Raw genomic sequence first — 18972 nt, 5'->3', positions numbered from 1 at the left:
ATGTGCGGGGCGGGGAGAAGTCGGCAGGGCTAGAAGCGAGAGGTTGAGGTTGAAATCTAGAATGAATCCTGTCTGCATTAACCACACACGGTACTTGCGGTGAACATGCAAACAAAAACATGCTCCGGTCAAATATATGGCATTGCCTTTGAATCTGATTGGTACACACCAGCACCAGAGACAGCTTTCTTGAGAGCCCAGTCTCAAACGGTGTTCGACCAGAGGACGCCAAAAGGCGAACAGCAAAAACACAATGCCACTCTCAGGGCATTCATAGTTCGGAGTGACCATCTACAACATGGGACCTTTCACGACCTCCGCCAACGCTCTCCTATGATAACGTTCAACTTGCAGGGGGCGACCACCTGCGGTGATCGCTGGCGGACGACTGTAGTCACACCTACGGGTCAGAATCCTCCGACCGAGGAGACCACTGGGAGAACCAGATCCCCCCGTGTAGGTGGCGCGCGTTTTAAATCGCATACCCGAAACATGGCATCCATTGCCACTGACAACATCACTGGCAGCGTTCTTCATTGCAAGGACCCGCGTGGCCTTTAGTGTGGTCCCTGGAGGCCTTTAGTGCAGCCCATGACGTGTGCCCCCCCCGACAAGACACAAAGAGTGATAACACCCCCCACCATCATCATCGTGCTGCTGTCAAACCCTCAATGGTTTCAAATGTGTGGCGGCCCTCACACTGATTTGATGTCTTATCGGATAAAGTGACCCCCCCCTTCTGAAAATTAGTAAAGAACACTGCTCTACGGCAACTGGAGAATTTTTTTCGCACTTGAAAACCCGGAGTCCTTTGACTCATCAAATCAAACCTTACAGCAGGCAGCATTGCCTTTCGCCTGCCGTAACAAAAAAAAAAACGCAAACGAGGATTTTTTTATGGGAAACCTAAATGTTCCAGTGACCTGGTCAAGAACCGGTTGCATTCGGACAGAACGATGACTCCACGTGCGGTCCTGGAGAACCCGGATTGTATTGATGACATCATCGGTTCCCCCTGATGGTCGCGTATGTACGTACGTTGAACTTCTTTTGCACCGTACGTAGCCAACCGTGCTAATCGGAGATGTGGGGGAAGGACAACTAAACACAAAAAGCAGTTCTAACGAAATTAGTTTTTAATCTAGACGATTTAATAGTGCTATAGCTACCAATGGCTTCCAAATATTGGAAGGAAGAACGTTCCAGACGGCCGCATAAATGCACCAGAAAGCACGATGATGCGGTGACCACCGTCTTTCTTTGACGGCTTAGCCAAAAGCCGCCGTTGCGAGGATGACCGGAGTTCGCGTGCAGCCAGCTGAGTTTGCTGCGAGTTGGGGCTCTCGGGACTGGACCCAAAACGGAGGCCGACCACTTCTGGACATTTGTGACTACCGGACATCTGTGAAAAAAGAGCTTTATAGCTCATCGGATTCCTCCAGTAAAAATAAATATTCTGATTAAATTTCGATTTAAAGCTTTCGTGACTGCAGGGATTCATCTTCTTGGTTCTTTCGGTAAAGTCACGTAGAAGGGAAGTAATAAAATAATACAATAAAATAATAAAATATTTCTCACGACGTTTCGGCCACAACGCAAGCAGCCGTCCTCAGGTGAAGAACAGATCTGTCGAGAAGACAGAGTCTGAATGTACAGGAGGTCGTGGGTTCAGACTCTGTCTTCTCGACAGACCTGTTCTTCACCTGAGGACGGCTGCCTGTGTTGTGGCCGAAACGTCGTGAGAATTATTTTATTATGTTTTATTTGTATTATTTTATTATTTCCATTCTACGTGACTTTACCGAAAGAACCAAGAAGATTTGTATCCTTTTCCAACACGTTTTATGCATCGTTGCAACCGCACCAATAAACCTTGCTGGGTACCCCAAACCCACCCCCCTTCGAGTCTGATCCCCGTTCGTCGTTCTCACGCCGTTTATCGCAGTGCGTTGAGAGGAGGTAGGGAAATTGCATTTTGTTTAAAATTGGTTTTCCGAAGTGTCGGGTGTTTATTCCGGTGACTGCGAGGTTGTCGCAGCTAAGCTGTGTGTGTGGTGGCGTCAGTGTGGGTATTTTATGTTTTCAAGTAACTCTCTTGATTGTTAACACCTCCTTGCCCCGATCCAGGTCCTCGTGTAAATGAGCGGTGGGCGCCATGGTGGCTAAGAGATGTTAACTACTTTGCCTGGTGTACAGGAGGTCGTGGGTTCGAAGCCGACCCTGACGCCTCCTGTATATTTTGAGTTTGCGTGTCTTTTTCTCCCCGTGGTCGTGTGGATTTTTCTCTGGACCATCCGGTTTTCCCCTCCATATTAATAATCAACAAAGCGCATTTACAACAACGTGCATTTACAGTATTTGGCTGCAATAGTTTTCGACATGATAAGCCACTTCGCTTAGCTATCATTTGCGGCGAGGTCACTTCTGGTTAAATAAACATAGTTTAGTTTTATAACGGTACACATTTAAATGTCAAGCAAAGGTTGAAGGGCAGAGGGGTGGGTCTTGGGGGTGATCGTTGCCTAACGTGGACATTTTCTCGTAATGTAATGAATAAACTTATAACGCAACTTAAAATGAATTGTTATGATTACATTACAGGCGTTGAATACCACGTACAACAACTGATTATTTCCAATTTATATATGATTACATTTTTTTTTTTACACAACGTAGATTCTATTGTAGTTCGAATATAGAGCTAACAATGCATCACAAAGGCAAGAGTTAATCAACCAGTGTCAGGAACCAGAATCATGACGGTCCAGCAGGTCACGTAGGGGTCAACCGCTACTACCCTCAGTAACATTGCGGCTGTAAAAACACATTCCTGCGGAGGGAGCTGGTAGGAACGTTGGGTTGCTCGGTCAATGGCCAGGGTCAACGGCGGCGTGGTGTATTCCGCAAATATGGCCGACTGTGAGGGCGGACACAAGCCGGCGTGAGTAGGTTAAACGTTGAGTTTTATAAGGGCACCACGGGGTGACCAGCCCCTCCCCACCCAGCCCCACCCCTCCCACCCCCCACCCAGCCCCACCCTCCCCACCCAGCCCCTCCCCACCCAGCCCCTCCCCACCAAGCCCCTCCCCTCTCCACCCAGCCCCACCCCTCCCATTTTTGGATGCACGACGGACGGATGGACATAATAATCCCCTGTGGGCTGGTGTAACCAGGAGGTTCTTACCAGTAAAATCTCTACAATAGGTAACGTTTTGGGCTATTGCTCCGAAACGTCACTTACTCTCTCTATATATATTATAATATATATTTGTTGTTCCTTCTAAGGCCGCAGAGTTATTGACGAATGTGTTTAGTTAATTGTGCTTGTGCACCAATGCCAACGCAGCAGCAGCAGCAGCAGAAGAAAGTAGTTTGTTACATCCCTGGCAGTCACTGCAGGCAGGGGAGGCCACATTTCGTAGGCAACGTGCACACATATTTCACGATAAAAAACATTTCTCATCAGACTTTCACATTTTTGGGCGAAATTAATGCACGGCCGGGTTTCTTGGGAGCAACATTTTTTTTTCACAAACAGCTTCATCCGGCGTTGTAGCGCGCGCATCATGAATATAATCTGATCCAGTTTGAACAAGTGGCTCAAGGCAGATGCGCATTTCAATCAGAGCAAGGTGTAGGCGGGAATGCTGTGGATAAAGGTCTCTCCTGATTGGCCGCTGCAAATCTCTACATCAGCAATTTTAGTTTTTTTTATCCCCCCACCCCTCACCTTCCCCCCGCTACAGTCACATGGTCGAGTGATGTATCCTCCGCCAGTGGGGTGCAGCGTGGCATAATACGTTTCGAAATCACTTCGGCCCGGCGTACGTCCGCGTGAACGAGCCGACTTCGGTGCGCGGCGCCGTGACGTGAAAAATCGACGAACCTGCGAGCGGCGGCGTGTGAACCGCTCTCTCGCCGAGCTGAATTGGCCAAAGCGAACGTCGCTTTTTTTGTTCCACGGGAGTTTCGCCAAATCGAATTCCTCTCACCCGTTGGTGTCGAGTTGGCGCGGAGGGTTATTCAAGTTCGCATCAGATGGACACATTTAAAGAGCGTCTCCTCTGATTAGCAATCTCGGTGGTAAACACCGTGGTATGTGGCAATGCGCGTCGCTCCGATCACAATAGGGCCTCAATAAGTGATGCGCTTGCAATTAGATTGGAATAGGCGAACATTATGAACCCGGTTGACTTGACAGTCGGGTGTGTTGGGAGGATGAGGCAATGTAAATGGGGTTCAGGAGCGAAATGCCAAACGTCAAGGTCTGCTGGCCATGCCGAGAGGAGGGCTTCAGGGGAGAGAGTCCATGCCGTTTTGGTGTTCCTCCTCCGTTGAAGGAATGCAGACTACAGTGGCTTTGCCACGCGGTCCGTAGTTTTAATTGCACATTTGTCTGTTATGTTATCTGCGTGTATCTCCTTTACGAGTGTGTATGTGTCTCTGTGTATCTCTGTATCTCCATGAGACTATGTGTCCCTATGGGTTGACTATACGTTCCATAGTTTGGGTTGCCTGGCCACGGTCACACTTTTAAAGTAGCGCTATGCATCTATATCCGTCTCTATGTATCTCTCTGTGTCTCTGTGGGTTTACTTTGTGGCCCAGAGTTTGGGTTTCGTGGCCACATTCACACTACTGTAGCTTGTTGTTCATGTATCTCTATCCGTTTCTTTGTGTCTCTCTGTGTCTCTGTGGGTTTACTTTGTGGCCCAGAGTTCTGGTTTTGTGGCCATGTATCTCTGTGCGTATGTATGCATCTCTATGTATGTACGTATGTTGAACTTCGTTCGCACCGTACGCACGCTAATCGGAGGCGCGGGGGAGGGACAATCTATGGGTTTGCTCTGTGGTCCATAATTTGGGTTGGGATGGCCATGGTCGCACTACTGTGCCCTGTCTTTAAATTTACATTCATCATGGAGATGTTCCCGTTAGGTCGATGCGTCCACCAGTGTAACTGTCAGCAGGTTTCGTGGTGTCAAGGGCAGAGAGAGAGAGAGACGCCAACCCTCATCAACTATCCCTGGCCTCTCTTACGCGTGCGCCATGAAGACGAAACATTTCCCCCAAAAAAACGTCGCCCGCCATATATTTCGTTTATATTTTAATGGCCACGCAGCTGTTATTCACGAATGCTTTGTTTTGCATTGTATTGCGCTGCTGCTGTTATTATTATCTGTGGTTGTGCACCACTGCCAAAACGCAATCATCGCCAAACCGTCGACGTTCAATTCGCTAAACTCACGGTGCGCTGGCGCCACCTGGCGGACAGGCAATGGGCAACGCGGCGTAAAATATCGCGATGGTAAAAACGACGTAACTTGGCCACTTTCCTCGTTGTTTTTACTGCCAGGCGAGACCCGCCGAGCCACATTGCCAACGGTGTGGCCCCCCCCCCCCACCCACCCACAGTAGCTCTGACCGGCGCTGCGTCACCGCCAGAGTGGCACAGGTAGGAGGAGGCATCTCACCTGGGGTCGACGCTTTCGTAGGAACCAACCGTGTAGTGCCTGAAGAGTCGCCTTCCCCTCTCTTCCCGCGTGTCTGAAACAAGAGGACATCAGCATCGTCAAGCAACGGCAGCCTAAGGCGCCGTGGCCTCCTCCCTCCTCCTCCTTCCATCACAGGAGCCAAGCAAAGTTGAGCAAGCAAGTAAGGATATTTGTTATTGCGCGCCCCATATGAGTAACGGTCCATCCACGAGTGCGCGCCGATCGCGCGTCCGAAGTAGGCTCTCTGAAGCAACGACGCCGCTTTTGAGTTTGTCGCAGAACGGGCTCAGGCTCGGGGATGGATCCCGAGCGTGAGCAGGCAGCCGTGGTTCCAGCGCGTTTGGGCCGGAGACCGAACCCCACGAGATTGCGTCGAGCCGTGCATCGCGCGCGAGGTTCGCACGAGCGGCGGGTTCAGCGCGAGCCGCGGGATCGTGGTCGGAGTCGGCTCGGGTCTGTCGAAGCTGGCTCGCTCGCTTGCGCGCTAATCGGCGAGGTAGGGACGGAGCAGATTGACCGGAGACTCTTGAAGACGAGGAGGCATTATACTCCAATCCTGTATGTAATAGGTAGTCAGTGGGGCAAACGTCGGGCATGTTTTGCTGGGTTAGGTACTTGTGCGGGAGACTCCCTGGAAATGCCAGGCGATGTAAGGGGCCGGCGAGGTGGTCAGGAAGATTGAAGGCCAGCAATGGACACTTGAATCCATCGGTGCAGAGCTTTGAACATTTACCCCCCCCCTCCCCCGTCCGTCTGTCTCGTAACGGCGCGTTTTCTCCGGGTATTCTGGTTTCCTCCTACAAGACGAGTGCATCATGAATATTGCGGCTCGAACATCGCAATGCAGGCCCCCCCCCCTCTCTCTCCTGGAAAAAGAGTCCTGAGACTCAGCGAGGCTATCTTGGATAAATAAATTGGCACGAGTGGTTATTGGCCACACCATCAGAGTACACACACGCGCGCAATGTTACAAAGCACGGTGAAGCGAGCCCGCCACCCAGTAAAACAACGTCGGGCCAAAGTTGACGTTGCTGTTGGAACTGTTGGCCCAACGCTGGCCCACGGTTGGAACCGTTGGTCCAGCCTTGGCCCAACGTCTTTACGTGGTTGGAACTTTTGGCCCAAATATGGGCCAACGTTGGGCCGTGGCTGGAACTGTTGGCCCAGCGTTAGTCCAACGTCTGCACGTGCTTGGAACTGTTGAGCCAAAGTTGGGCTAACGTTTCATGTTTCCCAGGTAAGTCGATACTCAACATAGCTGTCTCTTTACATCAGGGGTGGGGAACGTCCGGCCCGCGGGCCGTACGAGGCCCGCGATATCATTTGGTGTGGCCCTGCCAAGGCAACTGCAGGCAGGACTCGAAATTCAATAAATCTAGGAGCAAACCTGGAAAAGCAGTTGCGAGTAGCAGCAGCATCATCAATAGCAGCCAACATCACACGCCTCGCCAAAGAGAAGCAGTTCCAGCCATCGCATTAGGGGTGAGTTAATTAAACGTTTGACCAAATATAACAGTCTAATTTTTATGTTGATAATTTTGTATGGCCCACGAATTATGTTATAAATATCCAAATGGCCCTTGGCAGAAAAAAGGTTCCCCACCCCTGCTTTACATAAACAAAAGCAAATATTTTTACACATCCAATTGGCCACACAGCCTTCTAGGAGTGAATTCTCGCAGCAGCATTGGTTAAAGAAAATCAAAGCCTGCACCGGTAATTGTCTACACGTTTAATTTGTGACTTATATTCTCCACAATAACGCTCATGATTGTTTTGTGTCACGTACTATATGGCTATTGCGTCCCAACTCGGACCCATATCTACCAAAGAGGGCGCGTGCCAATAAACATTGGGCAGTTCACGAATATTAATTGAAGCAATGAGTGTCTTAACCAGTCCAGAGTTTTGCTCGTGACGAGAACCAACGCACCTGAAGTTACGCGCTCCCAGGTGATTGCCGTGCGGCTGATGCGGTCTGTAAAAATAAACTTTTATATCTTGGCGGAGAGAGACGGATAAGGTAAAGGAGGTGTTACTGTCTACTTATTTACGTCGTTGCTTATATTCTCCACCACGACGACGACGACGACGGTAATAATGATTATTTTGTGTCAAATCACTCGTATGATTTGTTGATATTTGCCGATTAAACTAAACAATGTTTTATTTTACCAGGTAAGGCCCACTGAGCTATGTAGCTCTTTTTTTCAGAAGCGACCTGGCCACAAATGATAGCTCAACGAAGTGGCTTATCACGTGGAAATGTATAGCAGCCAAACACTCTCAACGCATGTTTCTAAATTAGGAGGGGGAAAAAAAACTACGGAGGACACGGAGAAAAATCCACGCGACCACGGTGAGAGAGACGCGCAAACACCAAATATACAGCAGCAGGCGTCATGGTCGGGATCGAACCCGCGACCTCCTGTACACCATGCGAGGTAGTAAACATCTCACCACATCCGACAAGACCCCCGCGCATCGCCCCTCGCTGAGCTACCCGTCGGAGGCCGTAGGACTTCGAGAAGGGCTGGGTGCAGATGCAGCACTTGTCATAAAACATATTTATAATAAATATTACTTAGAAAACATAGGGGTCCATAGACATGGAGTAGGGAGAGAGGGTGTAGAGAGAGAGAGGGGGTAGAGAGAGAGAGGGAAGGGGTAAGGAGAGCAGAGCGTGAAATCTATTGTGAAATCTTTCATTTAAAAAGGGGGGGGGGGGTTACATAAAGCAAAGCATTAAAAAAAACGAAATGATGAACGCAGCAAAGTGCCGACTACACCGAGCATGATAATTGTTTTTTTTACCCTTTTATCTGGCAATAAAACTGCTACCTTTTTTACGAGGAGTCTTGCATAGACCACAATACCTGCAGTCATAATGCAAACAAAAAACATAACACTGATAATGTATGCACTGTCCTTGAAGTTGATTGGTCCACACCCGAGACAGCTTTCCTTAGAGCCTAGTCTCACATGGGTTGGACCAGATGACGCCAAAAGGCGCACTCCTCGTAAAAAAGGTGTCAGTTTTGTTGCCAGATAAAAGGGTAAAAAAAACTATTATATTTTTGTTACTGGCAAATGAGGTATCAATGGTGTATACACCGAGCATCTTCTTGTTTCCTCTGATCGTAAAAAAAGAGAGCATACGACGAGACGCTCCCCTTGAACGCGTGGGAAGGGAAGACGCCTCCGTGAGACGTGCGATGATGCCGCATGGCCACGCGGTGTCTCTTCAAGTCAAGGGAATAAAAAGTGGGCCGCCGCCACGCGTTTCACTTCCACTTGTTCCCAGACGGGCCTGACGATTTACACGTCGTACGTTCCCTCTCTCGCCCCAAACTCCCTTCCCCCATCATTAACAACAGCAGCGTCATCATCATCACCCCTCTCCATCACACTCACTCATCATCATCATTCACTCGCTGTCACTTTCATCTTCGTTGAATTCACGCACTGTCATGTTCATCGTGCACTCCCATTCTTCTCATAAACTCATCTTTATTTCATCATACCGGTTCACTGGGCAATTGCTAATTCTCTGTCCAGCGCCTTAGTTAAGGCCTTAGTTAGGGCACTGCATATAATTAAAGTAAGGTAGGATTAGGAGCTAAAACCTAATAATCGAGGTGAAACGCAACACGGTAAATTGTTCGCATTTGCTGAAATGCGACTCGTCTCGGATGATAATCTGTCACTTCTAATCGGAGTTCTCGCGGTTCCACTGAGAGTTTAAGGGGATCACGTTCGCATCGAGTCCTGCCAGTAGCTCGCCGGGAACTCAACGATCTCCAGCAGCGCTCCGAGCCGTTGGCGTGCGCGGTGTGAAGGTGATTGCAATCACGCGTTGAGAATTCATCACAGTGGTGCACAAAAAACAATAACCACTCGGTTGATTGGAATTAAAGAATTCCATGACCATTGAAAATAAGGTTAATCTTACATTAAACCTCACATTAATCTTTCATTCTTATATTAAACCCGCAGGTCACCACTGGCCACTCGTTTGCTTCAACCAAACCGCTTCTACGTAAATGTAACATCAATAACTGGCAGAGCTAAGCCGAGAATGTAAAACATTCTCCAACGAATGCCACAAAAACAAAATTAAACCAATTCCATTAGACTCGCTATCAATCTCACCGGTTGAGAGCAACGTTTTATAGATTTTCTTTTCTTTCGTTAACCGTTTGAGACCCCGTTTTCCCATCAGCCGGCCACCCCAACCCCCCCTGACTCAAATGCCTCCTGGGAAACGATGGGTTGCTCGCGCATTTCGGAGCGAAACGAGACACCTCGTCAATGAGTTCCCACGTCCCGAGATGTTATGGCATCTCCCATGCCAAGGCTGCGGCTGCGGCCGCCCCGGCCCTTGCTGCTTGCTTCATCAATAATGGGCAAAGGTTACTCCGCTCACGACCGATACTCTCGGAAAGGCGTTTGCGCGCTATATAGAACGGCGGCCCCGTTCGTCGTGGCGTGACGAAGAGAAGAGGTCCGGCTTGGTGAGACGCAACATCACATTTCTACTGGAGGCGGAGGGGGGAGGGGAAGGCACAATGTGCAGGCAATGCTTCTTAGCGTGCCGTCTTGCCCACAGCTCTTGATGGAAATCCACCACTGCCACGTGATTGACAGCACAAATAACAAGCTGCATTAATTACTGTGTACAACGGTTCACCCCGACTGCCCGCCCGCCCGCCCCTCGCCACCACCGTTCAATCAACGCTCGCCGTCATATTCGTCCGCACCCCCCCTTCCCCCCTGCCGTCCCACTAATAACGGTGGCGGTTGAAATAAAATTAAGTAAACGGCAAAGGCGGAGGGACGGAACCGCGTTGGCGAGATGTTAACTACCTCGCCTGGTATACAGGAGGTCGTGGGTTCGATCCCGATCCCGACCCTGACCCCTATTGTATATTTGGAGTTTGTGTGTCTCTCTCTCTCTCTCCTGGTGGTCGCGTGGATTTTTCTCCGGGTCCTCCGGATTTTCCCTCCACGTTTAGAATCAACATCACGCGTTTCGAGTATTTGGCCGCTACAAATGTTCCACGTGAAGATGAGCCACTCCCGTTGAGCTATAATTTGCGATAGCCGGCTGGCTTCTGAAAAAGAGTCACGTAGCTCAGCGGGGCCTTACCTGGTAAAATAAAAAAATAGTTTATAGTTGTTTAAAAAAAGAAGTTTTTTTGTTCATAAATTAACGACGCTGGGACCTTCAGGGACCAAGCGTGAAAACGTGGGCGGTAAAGGTTAACGCGCTCCTGAGCTTGCTAACGCGCGCGCGAGCACACAAGCAAAACAAAAACACACACGACCCGAACCGGCGAACTGCCTCGATATTGGATCGTTTATCAACCGGGATAAGCGGCCCGAGAATGGCGACGCGTCACCGCGGGAACCGCAGAAACACGACAAAGGGGAGCGGCACTGAGCGGAGCGGTGCGGAGCGGAGCGTCTCCCCCATTATGGTTATCATTTACACGCCGGCCGCGTGCGTGGCGCTGGTGTTACTCCACCGCCGCCGGCCCAGTAGCCGTCCATGGACTATTTTTACACGTCGCCCTATTTTATTTACATTTGTCGCGTGTCCTGTAATTTTTCCTCGGGTGTCTTCGCGTTCGCGGGCACCGCGTTTATGCGCGTGGAATTGGGGGGGGGGGGGCACTGTTAAATTGAGTCACCTTATAAAAGAGGTGGGGGGGGGGGTGCATCTAAATAGCGTCAAGCGGCAGGTCCGTTGCGAACTTGGCCCCGAGCGACTGGGCTGCCACTTGGTCCTAGTAGTCCGTGGCCCAAGGTCGAAGAAATCTGTACCACTCGAGTTGGCGAGCACTTGTACGTACGCGTGTACGTTGGAACTTCTCTCGCACCACCGTACGTAGCCCGCTTTGCTAATCTGGGTCCCCACTGATGTACTTACACGGCAAATAAGAGATCATTATTTGAGAGCCCCAATAATTTCAAACGGTTTGACGCACAAGTCACGGTTGTTGACCACGCAAAAATTGGAACTGCTAAAACGATGCCACCTCAGGTGGCCCCGAAAAGTGGGGTGGTATCTGGGTTCAGATGGTTAATGACCTCGCCTGGTATACAGCAGCTCCTCCCACTCTCATTTCTATGGGCGTGGTTTGTCACCCTCTACGTGACCCCTACACTGAGCCCCAACGAGCCCCCCACAAACTCCACACTACGATCAATGAACCACAGCTGAATATTTCCCCCCCCCAAAATGGTTCAAAGGTGTCACTCAAGGAGCTACCCTTTAAGGCTAACTCCAAAGGATAGTGTAGTCCATACGAAAACAAGGGCCGTATTTACACTACTTAAGTGAAAAACCGTGACTTTGTTCCCGGGAGGCCTGGGGTGTGAGGAATGTATATATTGTAATTTTTTTGGCGATACTGCATTGGCAGTGGTGCATGGGCAACAACAAAAATAACAAAAACCGAAGCCAATCGTCAAAATAACACCGCGCCGAGAGAGGAATACAGATGTGTGTAGAGGAGCATTGTCAGTAACCAATGAGTGGGCGAGCGGAAGGAGGTGCGAGCGTGTTGAGAGTCATGTGGGGCCAAGGATGACGTGACGTCACGGGTTAGTAAGGGGCTTTTAGAAAGCACTTCCTGAAACGTGGGCGGGGCCGAGCTGAGGGGGAGGAGCCGCCCAAATGGTTCTTAAGGGGGACCCCGTGACGGGGGCGGGGTCGTCGTTGGGGACCGGCTGGACTAGGGTCTCTCTCCTCGTCGCGGAGCGGTGTTGGCTGATCCCCCCCTCCGGGCAGACGAGTGAGAGAGCCAAAAGGATATCCAAGGGTTGGGTCCAATTAGTTATTAAGTGTCCGGGTGAAGGATGGAGAGAGAGTGCACCTACGCTGGTGTGAGTGTAGGATGCCGAGTGTGAGAGTGTTTTAATAAATGGCAACAGCCCTTATAGTATTCCTCATCTCTGCGTGGTTGTACTGCACAACAGATGTACAACAGGCGACGTTTTCGGCAGTGGCCTAATCTTCAGAGAGGAGAAACGCAAGAGAGAGTTGTCATAAAAGCCGCTGCTTTTATGGGCAGCACAACAAGCCTCGTTTAGAGAAACGACGAATGAGCGCCACGCTCTATTTCCATCGGCAACTTCGCGTCGATATTTATCGCGTTGCTTCGTTGGAACAACAACAACAACAAAAAAACTTGCGATGCAAAAAAACTGTGATCGCCGTGATAGTTATATTGACGGGATTACTAATTCGTGTCAATTTTGCGGCGGCTAAACGGATAACCGGACCTCATTCTGGTGCCGGTCAACCTCCTTGGTCGACTGTCACGAGCAGAAGTTGACTGCCCGCCGATCTTTGTCTGTTACCAAACCAATTGCGCACACTTAGTGTCACTGCCAATTACAGTCGCCCACTCATTAAATCCTTCCGTCTCCCCCCCCTCCCCACCAAACCTCCAACCAATGTCCCCCCAGGGTACTGAGATACCACAGAGAGGGTTGCACGAGGCACCGTCGAGATAGGCTTGAGAACATTTCTAAGCACGTGCACATTCATAGATACTGGACGTAACTTGGTGGTTAAATATAGCGACCCCGTGATAATCGTGCACTAATTTCCACAAGGAAATCGATCTGAGGTTGGGTGCTTCAGAGGAAGCCTAACGTTAAAAAGTCGAGTGTGATTTTTTCGTTTTTAGGGAAATAATTCCTGATAAGATTTTCGCCATCAGCGTGCTACCTTAATGCTGGGGGAACGGAGGCCCGACTGCTGCGACATTACCGTCGCGCGTTTGTACGGAATCGTCGTCCGGCCTACTTCGGCGTCAGCAAACAATCCCGCACCGGAGAGAATTGTTCGTAAATAAACGTCGCAGGTGTTTGATCAAATAACGGAGGACTAAATGATTGCTTAAGGTTCACTGCCAGAACTTCAAACTGCCAAAACCGCAAACGGATTGAGAGATCAATTATGCTGGACGTGCACTGGAGCCCCGCTTATCGACTTTGGCAGGCAGGCCTTCTCAGTCATTCTGTTCCCCACGCTGACCTCAAATGAACTCGTAAACTTTTAGACTCTTCGGCACAGATTCCAACAGAAAGTGAGCACGTGTAGCTCGTGGAATATTGAGTGTACGCGAGTAGTAGACCAAGGTTGAGAGACACACGGGAACCTGAGCTGCTGTCACGTCATAGCTATATTCAGAATCTAAATTTGTATTTATACTGGAGGAATCCGATGAGCTTTAAACCTCTTTTTCACAGATGTGCAGTAGTTTCACAGATGTCCCTAAGTTTCACAGATGTCCATATTAAAGTCTGCCAAGTGCGTGTTCGCGTTTCTTACATAAGTATTCGTCGTGTGTGTAGAAATGGAACTATTATAAAACCCCAACTCGCGAGATGTTTTTAGCTTGAAATTTCGCATCGTTTTTTTCCGTCAAATATCAAATAATTGAACAAATGCGGCCTATGGTCACTTCAACGGTCACCATCATTGGCCTCGTCTCCACTAATCTCGTGACCTTTTCTGACCTCTAATCCATGTCGTTATTATCGTCGTCGCTGTTATCTCTGCTGCCTCCTCCCTCCTCCTCCTCGTCGTCGTTGTCATCTCCTCTCCTCCAAATCATCATCATCATTATTGTTGTCCTCTCCTTTGTCATCGTCGCTTCCTTGAAGCCTGCCATAGGCCCAGTCTGGCCACTATCGACCCATTACATCTTCGATTAGCATGGTTGGCTACGTACGGTGCGAAAGAAGTTCAACATACAGACATTACCCTCGCTGTACCCATCGGATTACTTCATGCATCCACCCACCGGAGAATCCCAATAGACTTGAATCCATTCACAATCTCCGAGTCATCTTCACACTATCCACAATGGTGTTGCCTGGCTATGGTGGCAACACTGCGAGAAGACATTTGCCCATGTCGCATTCGCAGGGTGCGATTTTCAGTGGAATAAATAAAAAAAAGTCTAAGAGAAACAGCGCTGGCATCGGCTACAAACTGCTCCAAATCCAAGTCAAACGCTAGTGATTTCACATCGCGCAGAAAATCGCGTCGCATCACGTGACGAACACCATTTACAGGTGCGTGGTGGGGGGATTGTTTAACCAACACTTCAACACAATGTGGGATTCACAGCACTGGCTCATCCCGGACTGCCAAAGGAGATGAGCATCACCCTAGCATTCAATTGGGTGGAAACTTTGCATTTTTCACTCGTGAGGATGTGACAGCAGCACCTGACCCTGCCATCAATCGGCCAACTGCACGCTCTTGCCTACCACACATACCGTCACGAGAGCCGCGCGCACAAATAAACACGGGGCGGTTCGGATTTCATTAGCATCTAAATTGGACCGCATCTCAAGATTCTGCACAAACAGGGCAACGCACGGTGTATTTAGGAGATAGGGGAAGAGTAATGCCTCCTCTTGGGCCATTGTCAGAGGGGAGGTGAAAAGAGACGGATGCCACAGGGCACAGGGGGAGATCGAGGGGGAAATGGCATTACAAAGTTGAGGTTATTGGGGACACTTCATCGAGAGAGAGAGAGATTTCTACTCGGTCTCAAAACGCACGTTCTTCGTAGCCAATCCAATGACCTCCCCATGTTTGTTTTGGGGTCAGGAATCGTGGTAGTTCCATTAATCCTCTACCGCCCTCCAAAACGGTCACATTTTACAAATAACTGTATTAATCCGTGTCACTGTAATCGATCAAATTGTGACCGACCGAGTACAAGGCTCGCTGGTTGGCTCCGGGCTCTTTCGCGATAGCGTTCGGCATCAACATAGAGGCACTTTTGAGCGTCGTCAGGCGGCGAAGGTCAGAAATTGGGAGTGAGGGGCCCTGCCGAGTTCACGGCCTGGTGAAGCTCAAAGCAGTCTGAAGGAAAACGTCATGGCACGCCGATGATGAAAAAGCCTGAAGTCTACCGCCGGCGGGAGAGGGGAGCTTTATCGGTCAGAATTTTATCGATATTCTGGCCGCGTATGAAATAATAATCATATCTTTGTGAAAGTGACAATCTCGTCGGGTGGTGGAGGGTTCAGGGGAAGAATTTTTGCACAAAACTACGACCACATGGCCGAACCCAAACACGAATATTGAATCAGAAGGGAGGCACTCTGTCATTGAGGAGAAGAGGAAGACAGCATTGAGTCTGAATCTGAACAAAAAATCTAATAAACTATAAACTATTTTTATTTTACCAGGTAAGGCCCACTGAGCTCTATAGCTCTTTTTCACAAGCCACTTGGCCATCACAAATGAGAGCTCAACAAAGTGGCTCGTCACGTGGACATTTATAGCGGCCAAATACTCTAAAAGTGTGACGTTAATTCTAAATTTGGAGAAATACACGGAGGACCCAGAGAAAAATCCACGCGACCACGGGGAGAGAGAGCGACACACAAACTCCAAATATACAATAGGAGTCAGGGTCGGGATCAAACCCACGACCCCCTGCATAGCAGGCGAGGTAGTTAACATCTCGCCACCGCGGCGAAAGTCTCAGCAGTGTGGATGGCCAGTGGAAGAGATTTCCTGGGAGAACAGAGGGGGAGTGACCTTCCCTTGAGGGCAGGCTGACTGGAAAGTTTTATCAGCAAGCCCTTGGTTGCCGGAGTGGAGAGCGTGTGAGGTAGAGTAGAGAGAACAACGAGAGGAGAGCAGTGAGTGGGGGGGGGGGGGCGGAGAGCCACTCGAGGTGTTCGAAGGACGAGGGTGAACGTAGTTCCATCTCGAGGGGTGGAAGCCGAGCAGGCTCCCAAACGGTTCGTGAACTATTGGACCATTGGAACCTCCTTTGCCAATAGCAAAATATGATAATTGTTTTTTTTACCCTTTTATCTGCCAACAAAACTGACACGTTTTTACAAGGAATCATGTTTGCATTGACCGCAATACCTGCAGTCGGATGCAAACAAAAAAAACACAACTCTGATAATGTATGCACTGTCCTTGAAATTGATTGGTCCACACCCGAGACAGCTTTGCTAAGAGCCTAGTCTCACATGGTGTTGGACCAGATGACGCCAAATTTCAAGGAACAGTGCATACATTATCAGAGTTGTGTGTTTTTCTGTTTGCATTCCGACTGCAGGTATTGTGGTCAATGCAAACATGACTTCTTGTAAAAAAGGTGTCAGTTTTGTTGCCAGATAAAAGGGTAAAAAAACAATTATCGAACTATTGGACGTCCGTGACGTCAGGAAAGGTCACGAGGTTATTTGGAGACGGGGCCGGCGACGGCGACCATGGGCCGCGTTTGTTCAATTGTTTTAAATTTGACAACAACAAAAAAACGTTGCAAAATTGCAGGGTAAACACAACGCGCGAGTTGGGGTTTTTTTTATGCAATAGCTTGATTTCTACGCGCGCGATCAATACCTCTGTAAGAAAAGCGAACTCGCGCTTGGCAGACTTTAACATGGACATCTGCGAAAAAGAGCTTCGTACCTCATCGGATTTCTCCAGTCTAAATAAAGATTTTGATTCTGATTCAACGGTCCCTGTAAATTCATGAACCGTCAACATTTGGGGGCGAAAATCAATTCGCTTTTTCCATCTCGCTTGTGAGTTTGTCTGCCTTGTGTGTTCTGCCCCCTTTCGTTCCGTCTTGTTAGTTCCATTAGCCTGAAGATAACATTTGCAACAACAACAACAACAAAAAGTATATACAATAAATTAGTCTTAAATAACGGATTCTTATGCACACACACGCACAATTTGATGACGTGCGTCTCAAGCGTAGCGATCGATTTTTAGCCGACAAACTCATGCATCGTTGCGGACCTAACGAGGAGTGTGGCTGCCGCAGTTATCTAGTGGAGCTATGGAGGGAGGGGTGGGGGGGCAGATGAGCGCTTCATTTCCGCGCCACACGCGTGTGCTGCTCCCTCGTGACGCGTCCCTCACTCCTCCCTCCCTCCCTTCCTCCCTCCCTTCCCCCCTCCCTCCCCTACTTCCCTCCCTCCATCACCCCCCCACCCTACCGCCCCCCATCCCCACCCCTATCCCTCGCTCCGTCATGCCGTGTCCCAGCCCCGCCACCACCTCGTGCATTCTCCATCCACTATCCTCTAAACTGCAATCGACTTCTGCTTGATTGAAGTTGACATTGAAGTCGGCCCACCTCAAGGCAGCCCCCACTCCATCAGAAGTAGCAGCAGCAGCAGCAGCAGCAGCCCACCTGGCTATAATGCCAAAAAAAGTTCTGACCCACTTCACGTTAAGATACTTGGGGAAGAGTTACAAAAGTCTGCCTTGGCGTGAAGAGATAGGGAAAGCTCGAGGCAGGATTGATATCTGCCCTACTTTGCGGATCCGAGAGCTGGTACCTCCGCAGAGCAAACGGAAAGTGGGCGAGACACTGGCGGTTGAACAACACGTGGGCAACGTCTGCGACAAAGGTGCGAGGAATTCTGTGGCAGGATAGGGTGAGCGAGTTTCGTGATAAAATTTGGCATGCATAGTGTGTTGTGGATATCATCGGGATGAGATCGTTGCGATGCATGGCGGGGCATGCGTGCAGGACGGAGGAAGGGGAGGTTATCGGGACAGTCGTGGGAGCCGCCGCCATCCGTAGGTCGGCAGCAACCCAAGAGGGTCACCTTAAAGCCACTGGGCAGTGAGACATCGGGGGGAAACGGTCTCCATCGCCCGTTCCCTTCCGCTTCGCTCCCCTCGCCCCTCCACTCCTTCCCGTCCCTCCCCTAAAGCCCTTTCCTGACTCCCACGTGCCCTCTGTTACGGTCGCTCATTCTTCGGCCCTTGCGCTGTGCCCTGCCGTCGAAACCTCTCGATTTCTGTTGATGCTCTTTAAACGTTGTGTAAAGCGCGGTTTGAGCTAAGGCGCTCCGTGAATATAAAGTAAGACAATAAGGTAAGAATTGGCAGGAGAAGAAGCGATGGCGAAATGTAGCGTCGTCACCGGCGGTCGCCACGATGGGCCTCCAGGTCTCAACCGTGAAGGCGAACGTGGCGACTCCACGTGTGTGGTGAGCAGAGGCAGACTATGCAGCAGTGACTATCCTGTCCAGTACGGTCATCCAGAACAGAACGTACAACGTATAACGACGCAATGCCCCGATCCGCAAAAACGAAGGAGACATCACCGGGGATACACTCCACTAGCTCCTGACGCAGATACTCTGGGCCTGACCACCTCAATGTGAAATTGTAGTTCTTGCTCTGCATCTACATCAGCAGCCATACGAAAGAAGACGACTGACCAGTGAAGTCCGAAAACCTTGAGCGAGGAGAGATGTCTATTCTTGGTTCTTTCGGTAAAGTCATGTAGAAGGGAAATAATAAAATAATATAAAAATAAAATGTTTTTTCTCACGACGGTTCGACTGGAACACAAGCAATCATCATCATGTGTGAAATCCACAATTTTCTTTCTGTGGATTTCACACCTGATGACGATTGCTTGTGTTGCAGTCAAAACGTCGTGATCAT

The 18972-nt window shown here is 49.6% G+C and overlaps 1 protein-coding gene across 1 annotated transcript in view; it reads right to left on the bottom strand.

Moving 5' to 3' along the window:
- The window catches only part of LOC144728062 (SH3 and multiple ankyrin repeat domains protein 2-like), a 370189-nt gene that overhangs the window by 63587 nt on the left and 287630 nt on the right, over positions 1-18972 (bottom strand). Inside the window, exon 16 of the mRNA XM_078607344.1 lies at positions 5475-5547. Coding sequence (XP_078463470.1) covers positions 5475-5547 — 73 coding nt within the window. The remainder of the gene's footprint in view (positions 1-5474; positions 5548-18972) is intronic.

The sequence above is a fragment of the Lampetra planeri genome, chromosome 27, assembly GCF_965212315.1.
Source record: "Lampetra planeri chromosome 27, kcLamPlan1.2.h2, whole genome shotgun sequence".
NCBI lineage: Eukaryota > Metazoa > Chordata > Hyperoartia > Petromyzontiformes > Petromyzontidae > Lampetra > Lampetra planeri.
This window is presented reverse-complemented; position numbering and strand designations above follow the sequence as displayed.